Source organism: Scyliorhinus torazame, chromosome 3 (genome assembly GCF_047496885.1).
Source record: "Scyliorhinus torazame isolate Kashiwa2021f chromosome 3, sScyTor2.1, whole genome shotgun sequence".
NCBI lineage: Eukaryota > Metazoa > Chordata > Chondrichthyes > Carcharhiniformes > Scyliorhinidae > Scyliorhinus > Scyliorhinus torazame.
The window spans coordinates 112246661-112265794 of record NC_092709.1 but is presented as its reverse complement, the minus strand read 5'-3'; the positions used below and the strand labels follow the sequence as shown (position 1 = coordinate 112265794).

The 19134-nt window shown below is 51.1% G+C and overlaps 1 protein-coding gene across 3 annotated transcripts in view; it reads left to right on the top strand.

The window, feature by feature from the left end:
- Nucleotides 1-19134, top strand: part of hhip (hedgehog interacting protein) — a 435190-nt gene that overhangs the window by 331321 nt on the left and 84735 nt on the right. For all 3 annotated transcript variants that reach the window (XM_072496136.1, XM_072496135.1, XM_072496134.1), the window contains exons 10-11: nt 3323-3465; nt 12426-12507. In XM_072496136.1, the coding sequence (XP_072352237.1) occupies nt 3323-3465; nt 12426-12507 (225 nt within the window). The remainder of the gene's footprint in view (nt 1-3322; nt 3466-12425; nt 12508-19134) is intronic.

Genomic DNA, 19134 nt, shown 5'->3' with positions numbered 1-19134 from the left:
CAGCTACCAGGTTCAATGAAGAAAGAAGGGGGGAAAAAATGTATGCAGCGTAAGGTATTGGGACCTTGGGGCTCTTGCACCAGATCTTGTGCATTGCCTCTTATTTGACCATTTTGGCTACTTTTGTTCACAGTGACGACGCTGGTTCACTGAGGCGATGCCTGCTCTCTTCGGCAAGACAGCAGCAGGCTCAATTATGGGCCATTTGCCTTTACTACTAGCACTTTGCAGGCAACTTCTCCTCCTGGTAACACACAGCGCCACTAATTGGGTGCCAAGTTCGCCTCCAACCCAATTAGAACATTTACATTTCAGAATAACATTGCATGAAGGACACTTTTATTAGTTGGTTCTCGGTATGTGAGCATCACTGGTAAGGCCAGCATTTGTTGTCGGTTCCTAATTGCCCTTGAGAAGGTGGTGGTGAGCTGCCACCTTGAACAGTTGCAGTCCATCTGGCGTATCTACAGTGCTGGTAGGAATGGACTTCCAGGATCTTGACCCAGCAACAATGAAGGTATAGTTTCAAGTCAGGATGGTGGCTTAAAGAGGAAATTGCCGGTGGTGGTGTTCCCGTGTGCCAGCTGCCGTTGTCCTTCTAGGTGGTAACGGTAATGGGTTTGGAAGGTGCTGTCAAGGGAGCCTTGGTGAGCTGCTGCAGTGCATCTTGCTCTTGCAGCCCAGGTTAGAGAATTTATTCAGTTATTGGCTTCTGGATCCCGATTTGAAAATCAAACCCATCTTTCAGGTCGATGATGTTTCTTCTCAACTGAACCAGTTCTGAAGAAGGTTCATCAACATGAAACATTGGGCAGGATTTTACCATGGGTTCAGCGCCAAACCAAGGTCCTGAATCTGCCCTTGCCAGCAGCAGGCAGCCCCCACCACAAGAGATGAGCACAGCTGAGGCAGATTGAGATCAACAGGATGCTTCAAAATGGAGGTGCCTTCAGTGAAGGATGTAAAAACAAATAAAATCAGAGGAGTCCAGCAGGCATGAGGGCTACTCCACTGTTGTCAAAATGCTGGTGGCTCATGAAAAAGCACCCTTAATAGAATCTTTAATTCTTTTACATTGGCAAATAAACTCTGTTTAGCGGACAGCCGATCAGTGTCCGGTCCCACCATTGGGAATCTTTGTCAGTGCTAGAACTGCAATGGGGCGACATTCCCAAAGTATCTCCTGCTTTTTGCCAGCCCCTCACCCCTCAACCTGACCTCTCAACCCATCACCCTGTAACTGGGTAAATCCTGTCAATTAACTTTGTTTACATTTCCGCAGATGCTGTTAGACCTGCTGAGTAATATCAGTACGTCTGCTTCTGTTTGAAGACTGTCTGTATCGGATAATAGAGCAATTTCAACTTTTTTGGTATTTCCCAGCCTCACCTAGAAGTCCAAGGCCAATTGTTGATTGAACCAAAAGTTGAGCAGAGCACTCCCATTGTATAGTACAATTTTGTTCCCTTCCCCGAGAACTCTCGGAGTAAATCTGCACATTTAGTTACAATTAATATTAGATTTTTGCAGTGTACTGCAAGTTTCACATTTTCACTGTTGTTTCACAGCGCCAGGAACCCGGGTTCGATTCCTGGCTTCGGTCACTGTCTGTGCGAAGTCTGCATGTTCTCCCCGTGTCTGCATGGATTTCCTCCAGGTGCTCCGGGTCCTCCCACAAGTTCTGAAAGACGTGCTTGTTAGGTGAATTGGACATTCTGAATTCTCCCTCAGTGTACCCGACAGGCGCCATAGTGTGGCGACTTGGGGATTTTCACAATAACTTCATTGCAGTGTTAATGTAAGCCTAATAAACATTATAGATTATTATTATACTCACAACTGTATTCTGACCAACTTTCCTGTCTGTAAAGGTGTTATAAACAAAGAAAAGCCTTTCATCAAACCACCCAGTTTCAAACCTAGGTAACTGACAGGAATGGCCAATATTCAGATGTGCACCTAAAGCCAACTGCTTTTATTATTTCTCCTGAGCTTGAATTGGAGAGGGGAGGTTATTTTTTACATATTGTCAGGGTAGCAATCTGGTGGAGTGGATTGTTCACTCATTGTAAAACTGGCAACATTTTTATTTCTTTGAAATCAATGGAATAAATATTGGACAATTTGTTCCATGGATAGGCAATTGACTCCATCAGATTACTGCCAAGCGATAAAGATGAAAATTACTCAATAGGTTCAACTCTGGCACCACCTGCGGCCTTGCTGGTAATTTTGTGGGGAATGGGGTTATCCTTTTCCAGATTCAGAACGTTCCTCTTTGTTAAGTCCATTGGATGTAATGTTTGCTTAAAGTTCCATTGTACGTCTTTTGGATTATATGGTTGGAAATGTTATGCGTTTTGCTTTCATAGCTCTATTCGCTTTTCCAAGCATGTGTTCTTTAAGTTGTAAGTCTTTCAAGGGGTCTGGGAGTCTTTGTTTATACAGCCTTGTGCCAGTATAAAAGTGATATTGATCTCATAACTGTATATTGTTGCCAATATAAACTTTTCGGAGCTATAAAAGCTGTTCTGAATGTGTTAGGGAAACTTACCACCCAAGAGCTGGCCTTTTGATGGTTTTAACCAACATTGTGTAGGCAAGAACACCTGTGAAACTGAAATTGGCATGATGTTCTCACGATCTTCAGCCGTCATTGCGACCATGTTCTGATGCAATTGGCAGCTAGACAAAACAGATTGTAATGGCCTTAAGTGTTGCAGTACACCAGTTGTAAGAAACAATTAAATGCATCTGATCCAAATTATTGTGTTTACTCTTGCAATTAAAGATACAGTTTTCAATATATTTTTGAATTACTATGGCAATGCGTTTCATGATTTGAACTTCAGAAGGTGATATCTTGTATTTGCACTGATATTTAGAATTATAACAGAAGTCATAGCTGAAAGAGATGACATATAAAGTAAAATTCAATCCAAAGATGAATTAGCATTGTGCCAGCCAATGTATAGGGCTTCTCTGATTAGGGTTCTTATTTATGGTTCATGTCTTCATTGTTCGTATGAGAATTTCAGATTGGACAGGAATTTGGATTCCTCCAGCTAATGTCGATAATAACATTATAATCAGTGTATGTTCTAGCTATGATTAAAATTTTAATACCTAACTGATGTTGTTTTATTGCAGTACTGTTTTAGCACCACTCAAAATCCCTGGTGCCAGTAGATAAATTAATTTGAATATCTTAAATGTTATATGATCTTTCAGAAATATTTATTTCAAAAACCTAGTTATGATTGGGAGGAGCTATAGATCAAAGTAATGTATGGATAATGATCAATTTTTTGCATAATTTTAGGCAACTGATGAGCCTTCAACAAAACCCTTTGAACAAATTGTGGCAGGAACGAGCCTTGTGCCTTGGCAGTAGCGCAACCTGCAAAAATTCTCTTGGTGGTCATATTTCAGGAGCGGTTTTGGGATTTGGAGAAGATGAATTAGGTAATCAACTCAAATGTTGCTGTTAGAGTATCTGTTCATATTTACCAGAGGCATATTTAATTGGATAAACAGAATTTCTCGATTATAAATCAAATTAAATTTATTTTTGTAATTGTTACACATTATATGAAAAGTAATTAAATCCACTACAATTCACCATCAAAAAGCTGGTATCTTATGAAGTTTTGCATCATCCAGCACCTGAATCAGCAAGAGGTTCAGATAAATAGTGGCTCATATGGTTTATGAAATGTTATGAACTCAATCATCAAATTGCAACTTTGTAAATATACTCCCCATTTTGCGGCATGCTCTATATAATATACGCTTGAGTCCCCTGTAATTTTACTTTAGATTTGAAAACTAATGTTGCAGTTTCAAGGAAATTATCTTAAAGAGTATAACATATTTATTACGTGTAGCTAATGAATGACTGTGTTCTGCTGCCCTTATCCAAACTCGCACCAATCCCTGTTCATTCATTACTTCTGTGCTCGTTGACATACATTGGTTCCTGGTCCAGCGATGCTGCAATTTTTAAGTTTACATCCTTGTTTCCAAATTCCTGCATGAGCTCAACCTCCTCTGAGATCTCTGCACTTCTCCATTTCTGGCCTCTTGAGCAGAAGATAATTTAAGGTGCTCTTAGATAAACATTGGAAAACTCATCATAGCCCTGTGCTAGTGAACAGTACCGCACAGTTAAAATGATGTATAAAGTATAAAATTTGCCACAAAGGTTGTCAGGTCCTGCTCCCTGCGTGCCCTACTACTTTTGTCACCAGTAGTCGAAAATGAGGGATGACGTGGAAAACATCCACCAAAGTATGGGAAGACATTAAATCCCACATAAATAGCAAATATGTGTCAAATGATACGATTTGCATCACTTGCTGAGCACCACTGAGGACAAGACAACTTGTGCATTCATTTCATGAAGCATAGCCTAGACAGGTGGAGAGGGTGATTTAAAAAATGAAAGCCTGTGTGTTGTAAGGTGCATGGTATATGCTCTACGTTAAAAGTAATTATTTCAACTAGCACCATGACTCCTACTATGCTAAATATCTGGAGGTCACAGATAATGCTGTAACCATCCTCCATGTCCCCTATTGGATTCCCATGTAGACACTGAGGAGCCTCTCTCAGTCACTCAAAAGCTCCTATCTGTAGCAAACCAGCTAGGTAAGGGGCTTGAGCTGAAAATCATGTGACATCTGTAACATGACCATTCCTGCAGCACACTTTGTTTATGCATTGTAAGCATATCATCATGGATTGAGTTCATTGTACTTTTGGAACCTTTGTTAATTTCCACATATTGTCTGAAGGCACAGTGAGATAGTATCGCAAGTATATCTACTCTGGAACAAGATCAAATATTAATGGAACTTGTCAGTGCTTGGCAGGTTTTAAAATGTTTTATGAGATGGTGAATCATCGTATCTGTATCTACTGAAAAAAATTGGCCACTGTGTTGTGATTCCACAGATTATTCCTATTAAAGCAGCTGAAAATGTGGTATTCTTTAGTACTGTGACCTCACACAATACTTACCCGCATGCAATGTTTTATTTCTACGAATTAACATTCAGTACCAGATAACAGAATTTTTCTAACAATAGACATCAGGGGCGAAATTCTACGTTATCGGCGCAAATCCGCCGATCGGCGCCAGAAACGGCGCAAATCCGACCTTCATCACGCCGCCCCAAACATCGCAAAGTCTCCGGTCCGGAATGGGCTAGCAGCGACGTGACGGGATCCGCGCTTGCTCACGTGCTTCACGCCGTGCGGCGTCATACACGCCGCACGGCGTGACAGCTCATCAGGATGCGCTGCTCCCCCCCACCCGACCAGAACACCCAACCGGAACACCCGACCGGATGGCCGCCTGCCGCTCAGCCCCGAGGTTCCAGTCACGGGATGTGGAGGCACTCCTGGACGCAGTGGAGCAACTCCTGGACGCAGTGGAGCAGAGGAGGGAGGCCCTGTATCCCGGACACGGCCGCAGAGTTGCCCCACGCCACAGCCGGCGTCTGTGGAGGGAGGTGGCAGAGGCCGTCACCGCTGTGGCCCTGACACCACGGACAGGCACCCAGTGCCACAAGAAGGTGAACGACCTCGTCAGAGCAGCCAGGGTGAGCCTCCCCACCCCCCCCCCACCCCTGCCCGATATCCATATTCCCCCCTCCCCCATATCCCCCCTCCCCCATATCCCCCATCCCCATATCCCCCTCCCCCATATCCCTCCTTCCCCATATCCCCCCTCCCCCATATCCCCCCTCCCCCATACCCCCCATATCCCCCCTCCCCATATCCCCCTCCCCATATCCCCCCTCCCCTATATTCCCCCTCCCCATATTCCCCCTCCCCATATCCCCCCTCCCCCATATCCCCCCTCGCCATATCCCCCCTCCCCATATCCCCCCTCCCCCATATCCCCCTCCCCATATCCGCCTTCCCCCATTTCCCCAAGTGAATCCAGCCCTAACCTTAACCTCTGCAATACACGCGCAACGGATGGCATGCATTCATATACTTGTCTAACACTGTTGCCTTTTACCCCTGCCACCACCGCCCCCCCCCCCCCCCCACCCCCACCCCCCCAACAGGAGAAACGCGCACACAACACCAGGGAGCATGTGAGGACTGGAGGAGGCCCCGCTGATGAGAGGCCACTGACCGAACACGAGGAAAGGGCCCTGGAACTGGCTGGCGGACCTGAGGACCGGGAGGTTGCTGATGCAGAGGTCGGGGGCCCATCAGCAAGTGAGCCACCGACAGCCCGTCCCCATATCCCCCCTCCCTCATATCACCTGATCACTGCCCGCGTGTCTAACCATGCATGCTTCATTGTGTATCGCAGGAGCAAACGTCGAGGCACCCATCCCCGCAGATGCAGACCGCCTGCATGATGCCCCTCGGAGGCCACGGGAGACGGAGAGACCCGGACCCTCCAGCATGCGACGCCCGCAGGCTGCCCCTCGGAGGCCACGGGAGATGGAGAGACCCGGACCCTCCGGCATGCGACGCCCGCAGGATGCCCCTCGCACAACACGGGAGACGGAGAGACCCGGACCCTCCGGCATGCGACGCCCGCAGGATGTCCCTTGGAGACCACTGGAGACGGAGAGACCTGGAGCAACAGGGAGACAACGCCCCCGTCTCGTGCGGGTGCGACAACGCAGGCGTGTGCCACCCAGCGACGAGAGGGGCAGCCACAGGCCCCCGTCACAGCCGAGCCAGGACACCACTACCCAGGACACCCCTACCCAGGACACCACTACCCAGGACACCACTACCCAGGACACCCCTACCCAGAACACCCCTACCCGGGACAGCACTACCCAGGAAAACGAAATACCGGACAGTGACACAGATTGGATGGGCGGAGACGAACCGCCACCCCAAAGTGCCATGGACTCAGAGTGGGACGAAGAGCACGACACAACTCCACTGCTGTCACCAACACCCTCCATCATCGCAGAAACACTCACCTCGGTTGGGTACTTTAGTGATGAAGCGTCTGGTACACTCACTGGTGCGCATAACACAGCCGTCCCGGTACAGCAGGCGGAGGTAGGAGGAGCAGAGGGGCTGGGCAGTCGTAGGGCAGCCCAGGCCAAGCGAACATCTGCCGCCCAGATGGATCCCGGGTTCCTGGAGTTACCACACCCACCCTTAGATCAGATGCAACCACCGAACCGGAGACGAGCGAAGAGGGTGACGGCCGGCTTGCGGCGGCTGCAGTCGCAGGTGGAGGAGTCCACCCGCGTCCAGGAGCTGGGAGTGGTGCCGGTCATACGTGCCACCCACGCCGACACCGCACAGGTGGCGTCCGCGGTGGAGGCAATGGGTGCGACGGTGTCAGACATGGGGAACGGTTTGCGAGGCCTGGAGCTTTCCGTGCAGGCGGCGTCTGTGGCCCAGGACATGGCTGCCCTCTCACAGGAGGCCATGAGCCAGCGCCAGCGGCAGATGGCAGAGGCGCTCAACGCCATGGCCCAGTCTCAGCAGTCCATAGCCCAGTCTCTCCAGGCCATGGCCCAGTCTCTGCAGGCCATCGCTGAGGGCATCGGCGCCATTGCCCATGTGCGAGCCGGCGTCGCACAGTCACAGACAGCGTTTGCCAATCCCCTGAGCTCCATGGCTGCAAACCTGCAGACCCCTGTCGATACCAGCACGGGCCTCCAGGACTGGCAGCGCCAGATGTCGGGGGGGCGTTGGATGGCCAGTCCGTTCGCATCCCCCACCCATGTAGAGGCCTGGGGGCCATCGGGCACCCCAAGGGAGGAGGAGGTGCTGTGGTCCGTCCCGGGTCCCCCTGTAGGGGAGGTCCCGGAACTCCGCGACACCTCGGACTCCCCCCCCCCCCCCCCCCCTTCCGTCCCAGGTGCATCGGGTGGGCAACGGACAGGACAGGCTGGCAGCTCGCCATCCCAGTCGCCCGGGCCGCAGCCTGGCCCATCTAGGCCAGGACGCCCCAGGAAACGGCCGCCAAAGGGATCCCGTGTCAGAGGGCAGGAATCACAGGAGTCCACCTCCAGTTCTGCTGTACCATCTGGGGAACCACATAGATGTAGTCATAGGGTCCGTAAGGCCAAACAACTAGACACTGAGTAAGTTGGCACGGGTGCAGGGCACAGATGAGTTTTAGGGGCTAGGGCACGTGCATGAACTCCGCTCGTTATGAAAGTCAATGTTACACCTACCGAAGCTGACTTTGTGCTCTGTCCAAAGCGTGCGGGGGTGTCATGTACGTTGAGCGCAAGTGTGTGTGTGAGGGGTGGTCTTACCGCAGCCCCAGGTGAGTCTGCCCCCTTCCCCCTGGGCCGCCATCAACATTCCCCCGGGCAGAGGACGGGACCGTGCGCTGCAGTGTCACAGCCGCATGCAGGGATGGTCCGGGTGGATGGTGGTACTGTGGCCATGGGTCAGACATAATCCAACGATGTGGAGCCAGGAGCTCATCGCAGGGCGGGTTGTCATCATCCTCCATGGCCTGCAATAGACACGCGTCCACCGGCAACTGTGTGAGCCCGGCCATTGTGCCACAGGTGGATCGGCAATGGGGTGGTGGTGTGCATGCGGGTGGGGTGTGTGGGGTTGGGGAGGGGGGTAAGGGTGCTGGGTGGGTGGATGGGTGGGGGGTGTGGGTGGTCGGCTGTTGCCATGGTGTGCGGTCTGTGGCCATACTACCTGATTCCCACGCCCATCTATTCAGTGAAGCGGGCGGCTATCAGTCTGTCCCGTGCCCGCTGGGCCAGCCGGTAACGGTGGACAGCCACCCGCCTGTGTCTAGCCCGTCTGCCCTGACCATTGCCCCCATCCCCCTCATCTGGGGAGGACTGCGCCTCTTCCTGCTGCTCCTCCACTCCGCCCTCTTCTGCCTGCGGCACATCGCCCCTCTGCTGGGCTATATTGTGCAGGACGCAGCACACCACAATGATGCGGCCGACCCTATCTGACCGATACTGGAGGTCCAGGCACCTGAAATGCATCTTCAGCACGCCAAAGCACCTCTCTATCACTCCCCTTGTCGCTACATGGGCATCATTGTAGCGGTTCTCCGCCTCATTGCATGGCCTCCGTACAGGCGTCATCAGCCACGATCGCAATGGGTAGCCCCTGTCGCCCAGCAACCAGCCCCTCAGCCGGGGATGGCGTCCCTCGTACATGCCGGTGATGTATGACCGCGACAACACGTATGAGTCGTGTACACTGCCCGGGTAACGGGCGCAGACGTGCAGGATCATCATGTGGTGGTCGCAGACCACCTGTATGTTCATCGAATAGGTCCCCTTCCTATTGGTGAACACGGCCCTGTTATCTGCAGGTGGCCGCACGGCGACGTGCATCCCATCGATCGCGCCCTGGACCATGGGGAACCCGGCCACGGCAGAGAAGCCCACGGCCCGGGCATCTTGGCTGGCCCGGTCCACAGGGAAGCGGATGTAGCGGTGCGCCATGGCATATAGGGCGTCTGTCACTGCCCGGATGCACCGGTGCACCGATGTCTGCGATATGCCGGACAGGTCCCCACTCGGTGCCTGGAATGACCCCGTTGCATAAAAGTTCAGGGCCACCGTAACCTTGACGGACACGGGGAGAGGGTGTCCCCCGCCAGTGCCACGCGGTGACAGGTGTGCCAACAGGTGGCAGATGTGTGCCACGGTTTCCCGCCTCATCCGGAGTCTCCTCCTGCATTCCCGGTCCGTGAGGTCCTGGTATGACTGCCGGGGCCGGTACACACGGGGCGCCCTCGGGTGCCTCCGTTGCCGTGGGGCCGCGACGTCCTCCTCCCCCTCCTCGTCCTGTCGGTCAGGTGTCCCTCCAGCTTGGGCGGCTGCCGCCTGCCCCTCTGCGGCCGCCTGCGCCTCCTCTCTGGCACGCTCCTCCTCCTCCTCCTCATCCAGGGCAACATAGACATTAGCGGCTGCCGCCATGGCGGCCAACATCGCTGGATGATCGGAAAACATGACGGCCTGGTGGGGGGGGAGGGGAACGACGACATGTCATCATTGCCCATACACCCTCCTCCCCCCAGCCAGGTGGCATGGACCGCATGGGTCCAACTGTTGGAGGCTGACACCTGGCCAGGTGGACCAACTCACTTGCCCTCGCACCCCCCTCCCCGGCACGGACCCCCCCATCCTCCCTCCCCGGCACGGACCCCCCCATCCTCCCTCCCCGGCACGGACCCCCCCATCCTCCTCCCCGGCACGGACACCCCCATCCTCCCTCCCCGGCACGGACCCCTCCATCCTCCCTCCCCGGCACGGACCCCCCCCCCATCCTCCCTCCCCGGCACGGACCCCCCCATCCTCCCTCCCCGGCACGGACCCCCCCATCCTCCTCCCTGGTACGGACCCCCCCCCCCCCATCCTCCTCCCCGGCACAGACCCCCCCATCCTTCTCCCCGGCACGGACCCCCCCCATCCTCCTCCCCGGCACGGACCCCCCCATCCCTCCTCCCCGGCACGGACCCCCGTCCCCCTCCCCGGCAGTCATCCTCCCGTCCCCGGCACTCAACCCCCCTCCCGGCACTCCCCCGGAGCCCAGCCCACTCTAACTACCCTCCCCGCCGCACACACACACACAAAACCCTAGACACACCTCTCCCCACACATTCAGACTGCGGCCACGCCATCGCCTGTCCAGCGGCCAACCCCCCAGGCCGTCACCCACCTCCACGCTGGTCGGCGTGAACCTTGAGCACAGGTTGACGCCGATTGAAAGGAGGTTTGATTCACGCCGACGTGACCCGTCATCACGTCGACGGGACTTCGGCCCATCCGGACGGGAGAATATCGGCAGGCCCAAAATCGATTGCCTTGCGCCCACCCGTGCCATTCTCCGAGGTCTGCGGCGCCATTGACGCCCCGCCGACTTTTCTCCCTTCGGAGACTTCGGCGGGCGGCGGGGGCGGAATTCACGGCGGCCAACGGCCATTCTCCGACCCGCTGGGGGGTCGGAGAATGACGCCCCTGAACACTTAATAATAAGCAGTATCTGTGTAAGAACATAGTAGCACTCTTCCTATCACTTTGCTTTCTTCCTCCTTGCAGATCCTTCCTCTAGGTCTTACCTTAAACACTAATTACACTCTGCAATTCCACAGGGTTTATATGTAGTAACATTTACATAAATGAAGTCAAAACAAATTAAATTATCTTTAAAGCAAGTTGTTTGAAAGCAGACTTTAACATAAAACAATATAAAGTAATTATAACTGGACTCCCAAGGGTTAATTTAGGAGGAGATATTATTCAAACTTGGGTTGTATTCTCTGGAATTTAGAAAATGATTCACAGGAACAATGGAGTTGATAGATAGAAACTATTTTTGCTAGTTAGAAAGCCTAGGACTAGGGGATATAATCTAAAAATTAGAGCCAGATCTTTCAGGAGAGAAAATAGGGTCAGAATTTAATCAGTGAGGTGCGGGTTCCAAATCGAAAGCGTTAAAGTGCACACCATTTGCTTACGAGTCGGCAACTGGCACACATGAAATTGAATGTTTATTTTAAAGGGGGGTAGTGATCACCTGGGGCACAAGCAATCACTCAGCATGGCAAATATTTGTCAAATGATACGAATTGGATCACTTGCTGAGTACCACTACAGGAAGTTACCAAACCCATCATCAGGTGATTGCAGAGCAGTTCCAGGCGATATAAAAGAGCCCCCAGGACAAGCATTCAGACTCTGCAGACAGGGAACAGGTAGGCTGAGGCACAAACTTTTCAGGTTTGGAAGAATATTATCTAGAAGCTAAGCAAGCCTTCATCCATCTTTGCAGCTCCAAATCTTCTGTGATTCACCCCCTCATAATTCTACATCATCAACTGGGAACTCTGATGCACCTCCTGCAGCCCAGTCATCTCCTGGGATCCTTATTACTCCCAAACCACTGCTGCTGTCCAATCAACTCTTGGGAGCACCCCCTCATCATTCCCCCTTCTCCCTCTGCTTCACTCTTACTGCTACTAACAATCCAGGTGTGAGTATTGCCCTGATCCCCTTCCATTTACCTCAGTGTTCAACAAGGACAGCCATTCACCAATGCTCCAAATGGACCACCTTGCCTGGTGCATGAAACCTTTAACTGATCATATATCAGGTGGCATGAATTTCCTTCCAACATTGACTTAATGTTGAAGGTCTGACTGAATTTAAACAAGTTGTGATTTAATAAGTATACATCTAAAGAAGTATAGGGTAAAGTCATTCACACCATTGGACACCATGAGTTCCAACCTTTGGTTTACAGAAAGTTAAGTTGACTTTGAAGGGAAGAAAACATTGATTAATGGAGATTGTCAGTGCTTGGCAGGTCGACACCCATGTAATTTGTTTTAAATATTTTCTTAATGGGTATCGACAAGGCATTAATAAACAATAATACTTCGACTGCTTGGAGCAATGTTTGAAAACTTTCCAATTTGGTGTTTGCAGGTGAGGTCTACGTTTTGGCAAACAGTAAGAGTGTGATACAAGCGCACAGTGGGAAGCTCTACAAACTGGTTGACCCAAAAAGGTACAACTCTGGCTTGTGTTCATGGAACACATTGTGTTCAGTTTATGCACCACATGGTATCAATCACTTGTCATTGTATCTGCTTGGCAGACGATATAAAGAATGAGTGAAAACAATGCAGACAGCACCACCACGCTGTTCAGTCATAAGGGCAAAAAGATCATCTCACATCTGTATTTTGTTAACCACTAAACATAAGGTGCAGGTAAAACAGGTGTCATTGTACCTGAAACAAAGTAGTAAAACCTCAGAATTGTAAAACAAGCCTTTGATGATGATTGAAAAAGGACTTTTAAATCTTAAACAAATACTTTTATTCATCTCCACTTAAACCACATAATTGCAAAGCTCCAAAAAGGATTAAAATGAGTCCCTATTTTTGGTAGCACTGTGGTTTAATCTATGCTTTACAACGTTACAATTGAATGTACTTGCTCCAGCAGTCATTTAAGAAGAACTAAATGTCAGTTTCACTGGTTATTCATATGAATCCATAAAACTATGAAGATATAATTAGATTGCTAATAATTTTTACTGGCTTACATCATCATGGAAAATAGCAGTCCGGATGCCAAGATTATTTTGGGCATTTACAACAGAAAGTATAATCTGATGCATGTTCAACAACCTGAGGAGGTCCTGTCCCCAAGTTGAGTAGTTTAAAATGTTCTACAAATATCTGCTCAGATTGGTTAAGTTTATGTTTAGAACTTTATAGTTTTTTGTTGATCATTGTTGATTATTATCCACTTTCATCTTTGACGCCCTTTTGAGATCATCGTAACACTAATGGGGGTTGTCTGCGAGCTCGTTTTTTCACTGCTACTACCAAAAAAAGACATAGCTTTCATTGGTGTTAGACATGTACCTCGGTGCTGGTGACTAACTGGAAAAAATTAATAAATATAGGGGCTGAGTTTTCATCTGTGTGAGGAGGCAGTTTGACGCATGAATTTATTCAGTTTATTTTGGAAGAAATCCAACTTCCTCTGCATTCCCAACCCCATGCCATTTTCCTCTGGCCTTTTTGCAGGTTGAGAATGCCTAGTATGCAAAGCACCCACCCCCACTGAGGTCAGGCTCCCCATTAAATGGGGGGTGAAAATCAGATTTTTTTTTCCAGCACGATTCTTTTGTCTGGTGGTGCAAGGTTTTGGAAGCCCATTAGAAACAGGCCAGGTTTGAGGGTTTGTAAAGAAAACGGAATGATTGCGGAGGAGACATTGTGAAAAGAAAGTAAAATATGTTTTCATGCCTTAAAATGTCACTATTAGGTGCTATATTGTAATGTAGATGTATTTTTAACGCAGTGATTCATTATAGGTCTGTCCTTTAAAGGTGAGTTCACCATTACATTGCGTGTGCATTTGTTCACATTCATTACAATGCTTTTCCAATGGAGAAAGCATCATAACGCAGTGAAAAATGTTCAAAAATGCCATTTAAATTTAAAAGTTCTGTTGTTTCCTACTCAGAGAGTAGACCATTGTTTGGACAGCTGTGCCAATTATCAATGCTTGGCTGAATTTCAAGTGCTAATGGGTTTCACCACAGTAAATATTCCATTCATCTGAGAATCAATGACAATTTCAACAAGATGTAATAACACATTGTCCCTTTGTGGTTTCTGGTTTGTTGACAAAACTAATACGATTACAAGTATTACAAGGTTTTGTTTTGCGCGGCCGAATGCATCTTTTTTTAGTACCAATGAAATGGTGGCTTTTATAAAATCATTTTTTCGCCAAGGAATGTAAAATATTTTCCATTGATATTGTACGATATCTGAGGTGTTTACATAGTGTGTACAGGGTGAGTAACTGTGAAATATACATGGGGGCATAAAGGTAGCCTGGGTATTCTGAGGGGCAAAATGGATAGGTAGGGGAATATATGGTCACATAGGGTGGCTTGAGTGATCTGAGGGCACATGGACTTGCATGGTAAATGGGGTGTGTTGTGGGGGGTGAGGGATGAGGTTTAGCGGGCCTACAACAGAGTCAGGAGTTGGGATCGATGTTGGAGAACTGAGGTGGGGTTTCTCACTGGCCAGCCTCCACATCCACACTCTTCTCACAAACTGCCCTGTGAATCCAACCTTCATGTGGAAAAACAAAAATGGCGCCTGAAGTCACACATGGGTTGGGTGTGCCGCTAAAGTGAACAGGTCAGTTTTCCTCGGGCCAGAGGAAGATTCAGCCCCTGATTGCACGTTAAATGTACTTCTAGTTAAGTTAAAAGTGCTTTGAAAAATGCAATGTTTGCAGCTGGGTGGGAAGTACATGTATCAATCTTAGCCAAGATGTCGATGGAGACTGTTTTCACAGTAATGATTAGAAGGCAGAGAGGCTGTGGATCACTTTATTTATTTGAATTTTTGTATTCAGAATTTCACCTGTTTAAAGTCACTATTTAAGCATTTGATTTCCTAAGTAGGCATTAGTTGCCCTAGTTCAGTGTGCTAGGAGAGTCTATATGCAGCTGAGCGTATTGATGGAGAGTTGCAAGTGAAGAAACAACACCAGGGGCGAGATTCTCCGACCCCCCGCCGGGTCAGAGAATCGCCGGGGGCTGGCGTGAATCCCGCCCCCGCCGGTTGCCGAATTCTCCGGCACCGGATATTTGGCGGGGGCGGGAATCGCGCCGCGCCGGTTGGCGGGCCCCCCTCCCCCAGTGATTCTCCGGCCGAATGGGCCGAAGTCCCGCCGCTAAAATGCCTGTCCCACCGGCGTAGGTTAAACCACCTACCTTACCGGCGGGACAAGGCGGCGCGGGCGAGGGTCCTGGCGATCTGGCCCTGGGGGGTGCCCGCACGGTGGCCTGGCCCGCGATCGGGGCCCACCGATCCATGGGCGGGCCTGTGCCGTGGGGGCACTCTTTCCCTTCCACCTTCGCCACGGTCTCCACCATGGCGGAGGCGGAAGAGATTCCCTCCACTGCGCATGCGCGTGAATGCCGTCAGCGGCCACTAACGCTCCCGCGCATGCGCCGCCCGGAGATGTCATTTCCGCGCCAGCTGGCGGGGCACCAAATGCCTTTTCCGCCAGCTGGCGGGGCGGAACTTAGTCCGGTGCGGGCCTGGCCCCTTAAGTTTGGGGCTCGGCCCCCCAAGATGCGGAGCATTCCGCACCTTTGGGGCGGCGCGATGCCCGACTGATTTGCGCCATTTTGGGCACCAGTCGGCGGACATCGCGCCGATACCGGAGAATTTCGTCCCAGTTTCTTTCAGACTGCATATCCTGTTTTGCTATGATTAATATGATGAACTTTATATTAATTTCATGCAGTAGCCCTATTTGGTCTGCATATTTGGAGCAAAAGCTGTTTAAATTTCACAACCCCCAAGAATTTGCTCAAAGTTTTTGTTAAATTGGTCGGATAGTACAAGGCACAACTTTTAATTTGGAGCAGCAACTCCTTAACAGTTGCACAATTCAGTTTCAATTGACTCTCAATGTACCAACAGCAACTATTGCACAGCTATGTGCAGCCCAGACTCAGCAGAGACTGAGCATTCAGTTATAATTATAAATCTCTTGCTTAATAACCGCAATGAGCATTTTGTGAAATTGGTGCAACAAAGAAAACATGTTGGAGCTGCATGACTGATGTAGGCATCATTTGGCTTCACTCTAAATCTTTTACCATCCAAGAGTGTATCACCCATCCCTGTGACTTTATAGTATTCTGTTTGATGTAAGTCAAAAGGCACCAGGTCCAACATTGTCCCAAGAAGGACAACAAAATAATCTGAAACTGGAAAACACACAACACATAAATAGAATGCTACATCCATTGTGATGGAAAGCTGTTGGGCGTACTCAAAACTCTGGTCTTGAGGGAATCCTCATGTATTCAAGTGAAAGAATGAAGTGGGGTAGCCTGTTAGCTGTAAAAAATAGCCAGCGAGGAAGATGATGCCCTATGCCCAGGATAAAGACAATGGCCCAGATCTTCCGAGCAGCAGCAATGATGGTCAGGTTGCCACTGAACTCAAAAATTACACTGCCGTGACACTGCTGTGCATTTATTCCAGGGTCTTCTGAACGTGGCTTTCACAGAAATGCACAGCGCAGCGTTTTTTGGGAAACTCCCGTCAGAATGGAATAGAATTAGAGAAGACAGGACATGCCCCATTTATATGACACGAGCTGCCATATGGTAGGTTTAATGGTCCAGTCTAAAAGTTAGTGAATGGGTGAGTGAGTGATTGGGTAGGTGGGTAGGGTGGTAGGTAGGTGATTAGGTAGGTAGATGATGGGTATTCAGTTTGGGGCTTAGGCGGGTCAGGTTGAGGGATAATCGGGTCGGAGGTAAATGGGTATGTGAAGGGGCAGTCAGGTTGGGGGGGTAGTCAGGTGGTTGGACAGGTAGGGGATAGTCACAGTTGGGGATAGTCATATTTGAGGATAATAATGTCGGGTTGGGGGAGACGACTTAGGCCAGGTCAGGGGTTCAGTCGGGTGGTTGTAGGGTTTCTGCGTCGGGAGTGGGTAGTTAGATGGTCTAGAGGGGTAGTTGCATCTGGGTGGGGTGGTTGGATGGTCAGGATGGGTAGTCGGGTCTGGTGGAGGGGTATAGTCTTGTGATCTGGGTAGTCGGGTCAGTGATGGGAGGGCATTCGGGTTGTCAGAAAGGTTGTTGAGTGGCCGGGAGGGTGGTCCGGTCTGGTCGGGTGGTTAGTTGGGATCAGGAAAGTAGTCGGATCGGGTTGGGAGCAGAGTCGAGTTGGGTCGGGTGTTGTCAAATGGTAGAGGATGCAGTCAGGAGGGTTGATTGAGGGGTGGTCAGTTGTATAGTTGCCCATGTATTAGACCAGGGCGGGATCCAATGGCCACACTGCGCCCGAAAATCAGCTTGCGCAGCGCAGCGTGGCCAATAGAAGCCAGGAGACCCGGCTTCCGGGATCTACCCAGCTCGCAAAGCCTCGCGAGATCTAACGTGATCTCATGAGACTTTTGCAATGTAAATCCCGCCCATTTGGGTGGAATCACTTTTTCGCAAATCTGCATATTAAAGCGAGACAGTTAGTTTCTAATGTGCAGATTTCTGAGTTACCCGAAGCATGAGAACTATCCCCTTCATCTCGGAGACCTCGGGCGAGAGCCATTCAACATTGGTCTCTGCAAATGGGGACCAGACGGAACGGCACTTTGGGGGTCTCCCAGCGGATTGGAGGCCCACGGTTGCATGCCCTTTGGGCAGGGTGGTACCCTGGCAGTTTCACCTGGGTGCCAGCCTGGCACTGCCAAGTACCCGGGTGGCATTGCCAGCTGGCAGGGGCACTGCCAGGGTGCCACGTTGGTGTGGCCAATGTGCCAAGCTGGCATTCTTTGTACGCTGGCGATTGCACCAGTGGTGCACTGCACGGGTGTTTGTGGGGGGGTGGGGTGCAACACGGAGCCCTCCCACTCCCACAGTGCATTGGGGCTTGAGGGAGGGGGTTCGCATCCGAGGCCTTGGAGCTCTCTCGCTGCACTGAGGAGTTCCGGCGAGTGGAGCTCCGCTGTGCACAAAACAGAGCTATGTGTGGCCTCTGCCGCGCATACCCTGCTTTGGACCCTTATCTAACGCGGGCAAACACGCTCGCTATGGAAGTTTGTGCCCTTTTAGCTGAATCGCCCTATAGGTTTCAATCTGTCAAAACATTTCCTGGATAATTACTCAGCTAAGTATCGAGGAACTGCCACAAGTCTCTGAATTTACCTCAGAGTTGAAAATATTTGTGCAGGATCTCGGGAGCAGGGGAATTACTCATGGCAAATTGAAACCTCCCAGACAATATCCATGTAGGTCTGCACGTCAAGATTTTCACAAGGTACATCTTCACTCATATATCAGGGGTGGGATTCTCCGAAATGGAGGCAGAGTATCCACGTCGTCGCATTTTACGACGGCGTGAACAGGCCGCTCCCACGTCGAATTCTGGCCCCTACAGGGTGCCAGCACGGCGCTGGAGTGGTTCGCGACACTCCAGCCGCAGATCCCGGCGCGAACTGGGCGCCGCTGGATCCGCGCATGTGCCGGCGTCAACGATGACATGCCCAGTGGCGCTGGTGCCGACTGACGCATGCGCGGTAGCCTTGCGGAGCGCTCCGGCCCCTCACCAACAGGGCCCCGGGGTTCTGGGGCCGGTCGCGCAAGGAAGTAGGCCCCGGGGGGGGGGGGGCGGCCCGCCGGACGGTGAGCCCCGATCGCGGGCCAGACCCCATCGGAGGCCCCCCCCCCCCAGGAACAGAGCCCCCCCCCCCCCAAACAGGCCGCCACCCAAGCCTTCGCAACGAGTACCCGCCGGCAGCGACCAGTTGTGGATGGCGCCGGCGGGACTAGGCCGTTTACACGCGGCAACTCAGCCCATCCGGGCTGGAGAATCTGCGGCCCGACCGCGGATATCGGGCAGCGACCGGCGACGCGCCAAACACGCCAGCGCGAACGGCGGCGATTCTCCACACCTCGGAGAATCGCGCGCCGGCATCGTGCAAATAAATGGCGCGACGCCAATTCTCCCAGCCGGCGCGGCTTTGGAGAATCCCGCCCCCGGCCTCCGACGATCACAGGGGTTAGCACAATTGCTTCACAGCTCCAGGGTCCCAGGTTCGATTCCTGGCTTGGGTCACTGTCTGTGCA